The sequence below is a fragment of the Sphaerodactylus townsendi genome, linkage group LG11, assembly GCF_021028975.2.
Source record: "Sphaerodactylus townsendi isolate TG3544 linkage group LG11, MPM_Stown_v2.3, whole genome shotgun sequence".
NCBI lineage: Eukaryota > Metazoa > Chordata > Lepidosauria > Squamata > Sphaerodactylidae > Sphaerodactylus > Sphaerodactylus townsendi.
In genome coordinates this window covers 7,347,105-7,360,276 of record NC_059435.1, presented here as the reverse complement: position 1 = coordinate 7,360,276, position 13,172 = coordinate 7,347,105, and the positions used below count along the sequence as shown (strand labels likewise).

The 13,172-nt window shown below is 50.7% G+C and overlaps 1 protein-coding gene across 3 annotated transcripts in view; it reads left to right on the top strand.

Moving 5' to 3' along the window:
* The first annotated feature begins 572 nt into the window (after positions 1-572).
* LOC125441350 (tubulin polymerization promoting protein) overlaps positions 573-13,172 on the top strand; it is a 49,191-nt gene continuing 36,591 nt past the window's right edge. Inside the window, exon 1 of one of the 3 annotated variants that reach the window (XM_048511885.1) lies at positions 573-684. Coding sequence is in view for 1 of the 3 variants with exons in the window: in XM_048511884.1 (XP_048367841.1) it covers positions 6,568-6,593 (26 nt within the window). In the remaining 2 variants the exon portion in view is untranslated. Of the gene's footprint in view, positions 685-1,801; positions 2,010-6,488; positions 6,594-13,172 lie in introns of those variants that run through there. The other 2 variants (XM_048511886.1, XM_048511884.1) reach the window with 2 other exon arrangements.

Genomic DNA, 13,172 nt, shown 5'->3' with positions numbered 1-13,172 from the left:
AGAAAGGGGTGGAGACTCAAAGCAGCAAGAGGCTGCAGAGCTCATGTGGTTTGGAGGAGACGAGGCTACCAGACTCGGACCTTGATTGGTATAAGCCCTTAACACCTTGTTAAGGGTTTCTTTTTGTGGTTGTAAGGGGTGAGAACCCACAAGCTGAGGCTGCACCTGCCTGCCTGCCTGCCTGCCCTAGGTTGGGCCCGGGGCTTCTGTGGTCTGGAGAGCCCCTGTGAGGTCGGGAGGTCCCCCGGCCTGGCCTGGAGGATGGCAACTGCAGGGGCCTCGTGCCCGGCTGTCCGGCAGCGCAGCCGGGGCTCCTGTGCCGGGGGTGGGGGTGGGGGTGGGGCCTCGCGGGCAGCACGTGCGCCTTGCGCGGGGCGGCCGCTCTCGGCTGGCTCCCGCCGGGGCCGGGAGCTCCTCCTGGCTGCGGCTGCTGCCCGGCCGGGGCACCTGCTGCTGCTGCTGCTGCTTCTCCCCGGGGACGTCCAGCGGGCGCTCTCCGGCTGGGCCTGGGCGGAGCCGCGGCGGCGGCGGTGGGGAGGCGGTGGGAACTCCCCCCGTGCCAGGCGGGGCGGGGCGTCGCTGGCTGGCTGGCGGGGCTCCGTGGCCCGATCCGGCGGGGGCGCTGGCCGAGCCGAGCCGGGCGCCGAGGAGCTGAGCGGGGCCGCCTGCCGTGGGAGCGGGGAGGTAAGCGCGGGGGGGGGGGGCGCACGGCCACGCGGGGGGGGGGGCTGGCATCCTCCACCTGGCCGCGGCGGGTCTGAAGCCTCCCCGGGACAGTGGGCAGGAGAACAGTTGGGGGGGGGGAGCTGAGCGCAACCCCCCCCCCCGACCCGGGCCAGCGTGGGGGCCTCGATCTCCAGGGCTTGTCGGAGCAGCCCTCCCCGCTCTGCAGAGAGAGGCCGCGGGGGTTGCACCGGCTCCTTGCATTTATTTGCAGAATTTCGCCGCCGTCGCCTTTCTGCCCTCCTCGGGCGGGGTCGGGTGCTGTCCGGTGCTGCTCGGGGGCCCCGATCCCTCCTTGCTCTCTTTTGCAGTGCGGGGAGCAGCCTGGCTCTGCTTGCCCTGCGCTCTCCGCCGGCGGCAGAGCCTCTGCTGGAAAGCCCCTGTGCCAAGTAAACGCCATCCCTGCAGGCGGGCCATGTGGCCTGGGGAGGCGGGTGTGTGTGTGTGTGTGTGTGCCCCTGTTGGGACACGGAAAGGTGCATTTCCACAGTGGGGGTATATTTGGAGGCGTGTATTTACCTGGTGGAATTTAAGGTTTCTTTAAAACAGGGCTTTGCCGTGCGCAGGTATCTTCTAGCATTTTCTGTGGCTGAGATTCTGGCTTGGGTCTCTCTCGGTGCTTCTGCCTTACGTAACGCCACTGGAAGACTGGAAGTGGGGTTCCTGGTGGATAGCGCTGAGGATGGTCTTCTCCTTCGCATTAGACCACGGCAGGCATCTCTCTACCCCCCCACCCCTTCCCTGGGGGAAAAGGGACCCCAAGAAGCTGCTTGGTTTGTGCAGAGGTTGGCAAATCCGCTGCATCTTGCCTGACCTGGTACGATGGGACCCCCGGGTGGGCGACCGAGAGATTCGTCCTTGAGTGGGGTTCCCTCTTGTTCTCTGCAGCATAAATGCAACATTTGGGGGGTGCATTTGGGGCCAGATCTCCCACTACGAGTGGCTTTCATTCAGATGATTTCATTCTGACCACGGATGGAGGGAGAGTCGGCGCATCGCTGGGAGAGAGCACTGTTTACACAATTTGTCAGCAGCGTGCCACTGTTGTCCGGACACGTGACGTGGGCTGCAGCTCTCTCCAGCGATTGCATTTCGGAGCAAGCAGGCTGCTTTGGCCAGGGGGAGAGCAGATTGCTGGCTGGAGTGCTAATGTTGATCTAAGATGGTCTGAATTTCAAAGATGGAGGGCCACAGAGTCCAGTAGCCTCACTGTGGGGAAGGGATTTGCGTGGGCAAGCGATCTCCCCCAAGATCTCCTCTTCCTTATGTTCGGCTTTTCTTTTACGGTAGGTCTCTTATCTTTTTGATTTATTCAGGCACAAGGGAATGTGTGTAGCTGCTCTCTTGCCCCTTGGCAACGTAAGTCTGATCCCATCTTCCAACAAATGGAGGGCATTGGGGGCGGGGGTGCACAAAGGAGACGCGAGCCTTATCTTGTTGTTATCTTATTGATAACTTTGTTCCAGCCGTCACAGTGAGATTCTTGACCTACAGGCACGCATCTCCGTTCTGGCCATTTCCTACTGACTCCCTCCGTGAATCTTTAGGACCCCAGAATTAAAAAAAACAACACCTCTTATTTATATGCCTGATTTTCTTGTTCGAAAGACCTTCCCCCCAAGTCAGATGTGCAGTCCCTTGTTGAGGGCTTTGGGGTTAGAGGAGCCCCCTTTTTATATGGCCAGAGACACCATTTCCTTGTTATTTTTCTATTTCAGGGTAGATTATATACCAGTGGTGGCGAACCTATGGCACGGGTGCCAGAGGTGGCACTCAGAGCCCTCTCTGTGGGCACGCGCAAACAGAGTGCCTCCCCACACACACATCTAGGCTGGCCTGGGCCTTTGGGATGGATTATTAGCATTCAACCTAAGACCTTGTTTTGGGGAAGCAGTGTAGGTAACCCTGTTAAGCGCTGTTAAACCCCACTGATTTTCATGCAAAGAAAAAAAGCGCAATCCTTTACCTGGGAGTAAGCTCGGTTGCTGGCAATGGGCCTTGCTTCTGAGTAAACCCTCCTAGGGTCGTGATTCACCCGTTGGAAGAGTTGCACGGTTGCTTCAAAGCAAAGCCACCGACTACCACCAAGCTTACTCCCGAGTAACGCACGCCTCGGAGCCAACCTTTTTTTCAAAACGAAAACCTCAGTATTCAGGTTAAATTGCCGTGTTGGCACTTTGCGATAAATAATTGGGTTTTGGGTTGCAGTTTGGGCACTCGGTCTCAAAAAGGTTCGCCATCACTGTTGTATATGATATAAGCAGAGACCTTGATTTGGCATCTGAGTGTTGGCTTACAGAAGCTGACTCGCGGTCTCTGCTTATATCATGATTTTGTTTATTGCACATGAGAGCTGAACCGCTTCAGGTTAGAGCCCCGCCCTGCCTTATTGGGCTGCCGGCTTTACTACCGTGTTTCCCCTAATATAAGACAGTGTCTTATATTAATTTTTGCTCCCCAAGATGCGCTATGTCTTATTTTCAGGGGATGTCTTATTTTTCTGTGTTCTGTTCGTCGGGCATGCTTCCAAACAAAAACTTTGCTACGTCTTACTTTTGGGGGATGCCTTACATTTCGCACTTCAGCAAAACCTCTACTATGTCTTATTTTCCGGGGATGTCTTATATTCGGGGAAACAGGGTTGGTCCGGCTTCCAAAGAAATAAATGGATGTTAAGGGTTTTTTCATGACCAAAGAACCTTCTGGAACCCTCTCGTTGAACCCAAGAGTCTTTGGCATATCTGGATTGTCAACATCAGAAGCATGTAACTGGAAAAACAGCAGATCTTTTTAATTTGGAAGGTTTTTTTCCCTACAAATAAGGAATAGCAAATGACTTGTTGCTGCTTCTGCTTTTTAAAGACCAACCTGTGCCCGTCCAGGTACAAGGGTGGGCGTCTTCAAAAAGCCCCCAGGAAGGGACAGTTTGGGGAGGATTGGGATTTTGGGGAGGATTGGAAGTATTTTGTATTGTCGAAGGCTTTCACGGCCGGAATCACTTGGGTGCTGTGTGGTTTCCGGGCTGTATGGCCGTATTCTAGCAGCATTCTCTCCTGACGTTTCGCCTGCATCTGTGGCTGGCATCTTCAGAGGATCTGATCGTAGGAAAGGAAAGCACCCTGACCTATTGACCTTGCTATCTTCATTGTTACTCACAGATATATATACTCCACTTGCTTTCCTTTCCTACTATCAGATCTTCTGCAGATGCCAGCCTCATATGCAGGCGAATTGTCAGGAAAAAAATGCTGCTAGAACACGGCCAGACAGCCCGGAAACCACACAGCACCCAAGGAAGTATTTTGATTTCCTAAATTCTTTGATGGAAAATGGCACTAATTTAAAAGGCTGGACACTGGTCACACTCTTATAGAGCCCATACGGTGCTGTTGTTACAATGCCAGACTAGCAATTCTAGCTAAAAACCCCTCTCTGCCACGATGCTCACTGGGAAATGAGAGGCTACTCACTCTCTCTTAGCCTACCTCACAGGGTTGCTGTGAGCATCACCCAGGCCAAAGGGGGTCCTGGTCAGGTGGAAAGATGGCATGAAAACTTTTCAGTTAAAAATAAATATATATTACCTTTTGCTCTGAGGAAATGCTCTGGCATAGTGATGTCATTGTCTAAGACACCCACCATGTGTCAAAATTTAACAGTAGTCCCCTCTGCAATAACTGACTCATTACTGACCCATGGGGAAATGTCACATCTCGACATTTTTAGTTGGACTGTGACTCACATGGTGGTTTGTCATTGCTTTCCCCAGTTGCCTACTCTGTACCCACAGCAAGCTGGGCACTCAATTTACTAACCTCGGATGGATAGAAGGCTGAGTCAGCCTTGAGCCGGCTACTTGAAACCGACTTCTGTTGGGATTGAACTCAGCTTGTGAGCAGAGCTTTCGACTGCAGTGCTGCAGCTTCCTACTCGCCGCCCCTCCCTCCCCCTCCCCTCCCTTGCATGCCACCTCTCCCTCCCCTCCCTCCCCTTCCCTTGCATGCCTCCCCTCCCTCCCTTTCCCTTGCATGCCTCCCCTCCCCCTCCCTCCCCTCCCTTGCATGCCATCCCTCCCTCACTCCCCTTCCTCACTCCCCTTCCCTTGCATGCCTCCTCCCCCACCTCTCTTGCATGCCATCCCTCCCTCACTCCACTTCCCTTGCATGCTTCCCCTCCCCCCTCCCCTCTCTTGCATGCCACCCCTCCCTCCCTCCCCTCCCTCCCTCCCCTTCCCTTGCATGCCACCCCTCCCCCTCCCTCCCCTCTCTTGCATGCCACCCCTCCCTCACTCCCCTCCCTCACTCCCCTTCCCTTGCATGGCATCCCTCCCCCTCATTCTATCCTTCTTCTGGTATACTAACTTTCCATGTGAAGGGAATCTTCACAATCTTCTGAGTAGATCTTCCTTAACCACCAAATGAATGCGGTAGTGTAGTTGTTTGAGTGTTGATCTAGATTAGAATCTGGAAGGCTCGGGTTCAAATCTTTACTCTGCTATGAAGATTTCTAGGGGATCTTGGGCCCATAATTTTCTCTCATAGTTTCACCTCACAGTTTCAGCGATGTTGGTCTTTAGATTTGAGTCTGGCAAATTTTGGGGGTATGAACTTCCGAGAGTCACATCTCTCTTCATGACAGCCAGCACGGCACAGTGGTTAAGAGCAGTGGACTCTAATCTGGTGAACTGGGTTTGTTTCTTGGCTCCTCCACATTAAACCTGCTAGATCTGTGGTGGCGAACCTTTGGCACTCCAGATGTTATGGACTGCAATTCCCATCAGCCCTTTCCAGCATGGTCAATTGGCCTTGCTGGCAGGGGCTGATGGGAATTGTAGTCCATAACATCTGGAGTGCCAAAGGTTCGCCACCACTGTGCTAGATGATCTTGGGCCAGTCACAGGTCTCTCCCAACCCTCTCAGCCACACCTGCCTCACAAGGTGATTGTTGTGGGGAGAGGAAGGGAAAAGAGTTTGTAAGACGCCTTGTAAGACATCTCCTTACATGAGAGAAAGGTGGGGTATGAATCCAAACTCCTCCCCCTTCTTCTTCTTCTTCTTCTTCTTCTTCTTCTTCTTCTTCTTCTTCTTCTTCTTCTTCTTCTTCTTCTTCTTCTTCTTCTTCTTCTTCTTCTTCTTCTTCTTCTTCTTCTTCTTCTTCTTCTTCTTCTTCTTCTTCTTCTTCATTATTGTTGGCCTCTAAAGGTGCAACCAGGCTTGAATCTAGCTCCACCTCACAGTATTGTTGTGAGGTTAAAATGGAGGACACAGAATTATGTGTACCACTCTTGAGTGCCTGCAAGACAGGGCAGGATAAAAAATGTGCTAAATAAATAAACATATAATCAATATGAGCTTAATGCAGATTAGCTCTTGGCTAAGTGGACAGAGTGCGTTTGTCACTGTTCCAAAGGGCGTTGAAGTGTGGTGATTCTCGCAGGCATTGTCTATTGTGACTGGAGACAATGGCTGTTGTACAGGGATGGAGAGGGAGACGTGCAGTCTCATCTGACTCGGATCTCTGTTTGTAGATTTTGTAGTGATTCAAAACCCGTTTGACCAGTATCAGCAGTTTGGCCAAAGGAACGAGGCACAAACGTTGCTGGAAACGAAGGATGGGGTGGTTTTAAGTGTGGTGGAAACTGTTTGAATGCGCACAAACTGTTTTGTTTTTGGAACAGGGAGTTCGTGTTCAAATAGTTTTTGACACCCTTAAGCGGTCTCTCCCTACAATGCTCTCATCGTTGTTTCGTCTGTGTGTTGCCTCTCATTCACTTTTTGGTTCGTCAGAACGGAAGGAGTACCAAGAGGATCGTGGAAACCACGAGACCTTCACGTATAAAGCCACATGGGATGCCACTGCAGTAAGAAGAGGTAGGGCGGCAGGCTGGGAACCCAGAGGCAAGAGGCAGAGGCCGTGGGCCCAACTCGTGGGCCACAAACGCCATTGTAAAAGCTTCTGTAGTTTTTGGGAAATTACTGTATTACTGGAAAGTTTCGCTTGGTTTGTGTGGCAGCGCCACGAACTCTCGTTTCTACCTGCTGTGACTTTTCAAGAGTAAAAATGACCTGGGGGTGGGGGTGGGGGGGTATTTCTGTACCTGACTAACTCTGTGAACAGTTTCAGTTTTTGAACTAACTGTTCATTTCAGTGTAAGGAGCAGCCATTGAACGGCCAACTCTCTGCCACTTTAGCCTAACGTGCACCAGAGTTTCCCAAGGGTGACTGCACCTTTCTGTTGTAGCAAAATGCAATGGAAATTAGGTAGCTCCTTGAAGACTGACCAAGTTCATGCCCCTAAAAACTGCTGTGAGTCAGAGCTAACTTTATCAGATGTGTAGGGCATGGAACATTCATCTGATGAAGTGAGCTGTGATTTAGAAAAGCTTACGCCAGGATAAACTCAGTTCATCTTAAAGGGATTCCTTGTTTTCCGTTTTCTTTTCATAGCCTACCTGAGGGTGTCGTTGTGAGAGTGTGTGTATGTGCCATCAAGTAATGGTTGACTTATGGCAACTCGGTAGGGTGAGCAGCAGTGGCGTAGGAGGTTAAGAGCTCGTGTATCTAATCTGGAGGAACCGGGTTTGATTCCCCGCTCTGCCGCCTGAGCTGTGGAGGCTTATCTGGGGCATTCAGATTAGCCTGTGCACTCCCACACACGCCAGCTGGGTGACCTTGGGCTAGTCACAGCTTCTCGGAGCTCTCTCAGCCCCACCTCCCTCACAGGGTGTTTGTTGTGAGGGGGGAAGGGCAAGGAGATTGTAAGCCCCTTTGAGTCTCCTGCAGGAGAGAAAGGGGGGATATAAATCCAAACTCTTCTTCGTCTTCTTCTTCTTCTTCTTCTTCTTCTTCTTGACAGGACCATTGTCTGGCTCTGCATGGGCTGCAAGAGTTCTTAGAGGACTGGCCCAAAGTCACCCAGCAGGCTTCATGTGGAGGAGCGGGGAATCAAACTCGTTTCTCCAGATAGAGTCTGCTGCTCTTAACCACGACATCACTCTGTCTCTGTTGTGAGGATGTGTGTGCGTTTAAGATGCCATCAAGTCACAACTGATTTATGGCGACCCAGAAGGGTTTTCAAGGCAAGAGATTAAAAAAAAAACGTTCCTTGGTGGTCTCTCATCCAAATACTAACCAGGGGCCATCTTGCTTAACGTCTGACACCCGATGGCATCAACTGCTTCACTCCACCAGTGTTATAAATAAATACTGAGGTTCCTACAGATGTCCAACCCAGCTTTGGAGCAGCAGTGGCGTAGGAGGTTAAGAGCTCGTGTATCTAATCTGGAGGAACCGGGTTGGATTCCCCGCTCTGCCACCTGAGCTGTGGAGGCTTATCTGGGGAATTCAGATTAGCCTGTGCACTCCCACACACGCCAGCTGGGTGACCTTGGGCTAGTCACAGCTTCTCGGAGCTCTCTCAGCCCCACCCACCTCACAGGGTGTTTGTTGTGAGGGGGGAAGGGCAAGGAGCTTGTAAGCCCCTTTGAGTCTCCTACAGGAGAGAAAGGGGGGATATAAATCCAAACTCTTCTTCTTCTTTGCTGTTAAGCTTTTCATCCTGTATTGGCAAGAGAGGATATTGCTATTAGACGGACCAAGGCAATTTAAAGTTAGTTGCTTGGGGAGAGTTCTGTTCAGAGTTCTGTTGTCGCACAAACCTTGGAAAGGCACACAGCTAAAGAGGTTTGTTGTGTAGGAGGAGAGAAGGTTAAAATAAAATTGGCTGGTGACAATTCATATGAGCATGAGAGATCTTGCAAGGTTTTCCACCAAAAATTTAAATGACTCAGTAACGCTTTCATGATGCGCTCCCCAGCCCACCACAAACTCTGCTCATCTGTTGTGGATCTGCTACCTCCAGTGTAGTTTTGTGCATTTTTGCTTGTCTCGGATGCTTAGGTTTTCTGGTTTATGGATCAGGAGGACAGGGTGGAATATCTGAGCTGGCCTCTTGTGAAGGGGGATTACTTGGAGATGTCTGGGCCCGGTACTTTTCATTATTTTAAAAAATGATCTGGATGAGGGGGTGGAAGGACTGTTAATTAAATTTGCAGATGACACCAGATTGGGAGGAGCAGCCAACACACCAGAAGAGAGATAATTCAACATAATCTGAATACACAGGGGAAGTGGGTGGCGGTAAACAAGGTGCAATTCAACAAGGACAAGTGCAAAATTCTCGATCTGGCTAACAAAAATGAGAAGCACACATAGTGGATGGGGGATAAATTGCTGGATAGCAGTGTGTGTGAACAAGAACTTGGGGTATGGGTGGACTGTAAGCTAAACATGAGCATCTGGGTGTCAGGCAGCAGCAAAAAAGGCTAATGCGATCAACAAAGGCATAGTATCCAAATCACAAGGGGTCATAGTCCCGCTGTACACTGCATTGATCAGGCTGCACCTGAAGTACTCTGCAATTCTGGAGGCCTCACTTCAAAAATGATGTGGACAAGAATGGAGCAGGTGCAGAGGAAAGCTACATGGCCTGGGTACTGTGCCTTACAAGAAAAGCCTGAGGGACTTGGAAGAAGAGTTGGATTTATATCCCCCCTTTCTTTCCTGTAAGGAGACTCAAAGGGGCTGACAATCCCCCCCCCCCCCACAAACACCCTGTGAGGTAGGTGGGGCTGAGAGAGCTCAGAAGAAGAAGAAGAAGAAGGAGAAGAAGAAGAAGAAAAAGAAGAAGAAGAAGAAGAAGAAGAAGAAGAAGAAGAAGAAGAAGAAGAAGAAGAAGAGGAAGAAGAAGAAGAAGAGGAGGAGGAGGAGGAGGAGGAGGAGGAGGAGTTTGGATTTATATCCCCCCTTTCTCTCCTGTAGGAGACTCAAAGGGGCTGACAATCTTCTTGCCCTTCCCCCCTCACAACAAACACCCTGTGAGGTGGGTGAGGCTCAGAGAGCTCTGAAGAACTGTGACTAGCCCAAGGTCACCCAGCTGGCGTGTGTGGGAGTGCACAAGCTAATCTGAATTCCCCAGATAAGCCTCCACAGCTCAGGCGGCAGAGCTGGGAATCAAACCCGGTTCCTCCAGATTAGATACACGAGCTCTTAACCTCCTACGCCACTGCTGCACAGAAGAACTGTGACTAGCCCAAGGTCACCCAGCCAGCGTGTGTGGGAGTGTACAGGCTAATCTGAATTCCCCAGATAAGCCTCCACATCTTAAGTGGCAGAGAAGGGAACCAAACCCGGTTCCTCCAGATTAACCTGCTCTTAACTACTATGCCACTGTTTAGTCTGGAAAAGAGGAAGTTGAATGCTAATGACGGACTAGGGGACCCTGTTTAGAATCTCCGCTTTGTCATGGAACTTGCTGTGTGGCCTTGTGCCAGCCACACACACTCAGCCTGACCTACCTCACAGAGTCGTTGTGAAGATAAAATGGAGGAGAGGGGAATGACGAAAGCTGCTGGACTCCACATTGGGGGCAAAGACTGGGTATAAATGGATTAAATAAACGCTGAACTTTCTAAGACAAGTTCTAGGAAGCAGCCGGCAAATAACCGAGCAAAATATTATGGCTGTGATGATCCTTGACCGATTTGTTTGGGAGTAAGTCCCAAAGCATTATTTAAGATTATATATCAGTTCAGATTGGGCTGTATCAGTCTTACTCCATTCCTTAATATCCATGTGCTTAAATGCAGGCCCGGCGTCTTGAATTGTGCGAAAACATCTTTCCACATTTTTTCCCAGTGAAGAATTTTGTTTATGTATTTATTTTAAAACATTGCTACAATTTCTTTCCACCCTACCACGGTCCACAGTGTAGCAAGCATAAAAAACAACAATTAAAATACAGCTAAAATTGTAAACATAATTCAATTAAAACACATAAACAAATGACACTGGAAGAGGAACAGTAACTATTATTGGAGGTCTGCCAGATGAAAGAAAAGTTTTAATGTATTGTCTAAGGCAGTGATGGCGAACCTTTTTGAGACCGAGTGCCCAAATTGCAACCCAGAACCCACTTATTTATCGCAAAGTGCCAACACGGCAATTTAACCTGAATACTGAGGTTTTAGTTTAGAAAAAACGTTTGGCTCCGAAGCGTACGTTACTTGGGAGTAAGCTTGGTGAAGCAACCATGCAACGCTTTGAACAGGTGAATCACGACCCTAGGAGGGTTTACTCAGAAGCAACCCCCATTGCCAGGTAAAGGATTGTGCTTTAGTTCTTCTCATGAAAATCAGTGGGGTTTAACAGCGCTTAACAGGGTTACCTACACTGCCTCCCCAAAACTAGGTCTTAGGTTTAACGCTAATAATCAAGCCCAGCGGCCCAGGCCAGCCTAGATGTGTGTGTGGGGGGGGGAGGGGTGACTCTGTTTGCGCGTGCCCACAGAGAGGGCTCTGAGTGCCACCTCTGGCATCCGTGCTATAGGTTCGCCACCGCTGGTCTAAGGCTTTCCCTGCTGGAATCACTGGGGTGTTTCCAGGCTGTATGGCTGTGTCCTAGTAGCATGAAGATGCCAGCCACGGATGCAGGCAGAATGTCAGGAGAAAATGGTACTAGAACATGGCCTTACAGCCCGGAAACCCCACAACACCCCAAAAGTATTAATCTACTGACGAAAGGCATCAAAGGAGGGTGAGTTGAACTTTTTTGTTATCTGTAGTCTCGAATCGTTTTAATGTCACCCTCTGCTTTCACAGAGGTGCTAAAGGGATGCTCGGCACACGAGTGCAAACGGGCGTTTAATTAAAAAGGATCAATGTTCCCTGCCCCTGAATGTCGAAAGGTGAGGGGCAGGCCAGGCCAGGCCGAGGAAAGCAGGGGATGAAGTGCTCGAATTGCCCTGGGCCGGAATCTAATGGGGCTGAGATAGTGGTATTGATGCCCAAAGGCCTCTCCCTAATGACTCCAAGAGGTCAAAGCCTCTTCCATGTTTGCCTCTGGCCCCCACAGAGATCCTGACAGCTGTGCAGAACCTCAGGACCAAACCTGGGCTTGCCAAAAGGGAGGGCGGCAGCATCTCTTCTCTCCCAGTCATGGTAATCTGTGCAAAAGGGAGGGATGCCTTTTCAGCCATGCGTGGAGGCAGCGATTCATCCTGTCACTGTTTGCGTGCAGCTGTGGCTCACTGGCCAAATCAGCATGTGCTCTATGCCAGTGATGGCGAACCTTTTCGAGACCGAGTGCCCGAACTGCAACCCAAAACCCACTTATTTATCGCAAATTGCCCAACCCGGCCGTTTAACCTGAATACTGAGGTTTGTCTCCGAGGTGTGCGTTACTCGGGAGTAAGCTTGGTGGTAGTTGGTGGCTTTGCTTTGAAGCAACCGTGCAACTCTTCCGACGGGTGAATCACGACCCTAGGAGGGTTTACTCAGAAGCAAACCCCATGGCCAGCAACCGAGCTCACTCCCAGGTAAAGGATCGCGCTTTAGTTCTTAGCAGGAAAATCAGTGGGGTTCAACAGCGCTTAGCAGGGTTATCTACACTGCTTCCCCAAAACTTGGTCTTAGGTTTAATGCTAATAATCGAGCCCAGCGGCCCAGGCCAGCCTAGGGGGGCAGGGAACTCTGTGCACGCGTGCCCACAGAGAGGGCTCTGAGTGCCGCCTCTGGCACCCGTGCCATAGGTTCGCCACCACTGCTCTATGCCCTATTGTTGGTCCTCCAGGGGAACTGTTGGCCACTGTGTGAGGCAGGATGCTGGACTGAATTGACCGCTGGTCTGATCCAGGTGGGCGTTTTTCATGTTGTTAGGGTCTTGGGGTTCTCAAATATATCAGCCAGGTTCAATCTCTTCTCCTCAGGTTCTTTACTTTCCAAACACTTTGCTTAAAATACCCGGCCTCTCCTGTGTCTGTTAGCAGCTGCTGCTTCAGCATCTTTCTTTCCCTTAATTTTTTGAAAAATATTGCGTAGACTGGGGCGTTGTGGGTGCAGGCAAAATGTCAGGAGAAAATGCTGCCGGAACACGGCCATACAGCCTGGAAACCACGCAGCACCCCAGTGATCCCGGCCGTGAAAGCCTTCGTTGGTGTATTGCATATAGACCCTTTCTCGTTTGCTATGATGGGGCATAAATGCCTTGTAGAGAAACTCTGTCCAGCTGCTTGTTTTTCCCTGTCCAGAGTGCTGGGAGGCAGTTTGCAGTTTGCAACGAAGTGCTTTTTTTGCCATAAAGCTTCTGTTCAAGAAACCCACTTCCTTTCTTGGAAAAACCCCCCTGCAAACATCCTTTGTGGAAAGGGAGCCATAGGTAACCCGAGCTTCGATTGGCCGCTTGCGTAATGTGGAAATGGGTCTTTTAATTCAGCCCGGAGCACATCTGCAAAGCAGGCTGCATTAGCGCTGATGTTTTTAAAAACTGGGCCAGAGAAGCATTTGCATCGATGGCCCTGAGGGGAAGATTCCTCTTTCCGCTGCGCTTCCTGTTCCTGTTCTTCGTTCAGATTGCGTTTCGTCCTAAAACAGAATGAAAAGGTGTGCTAACAA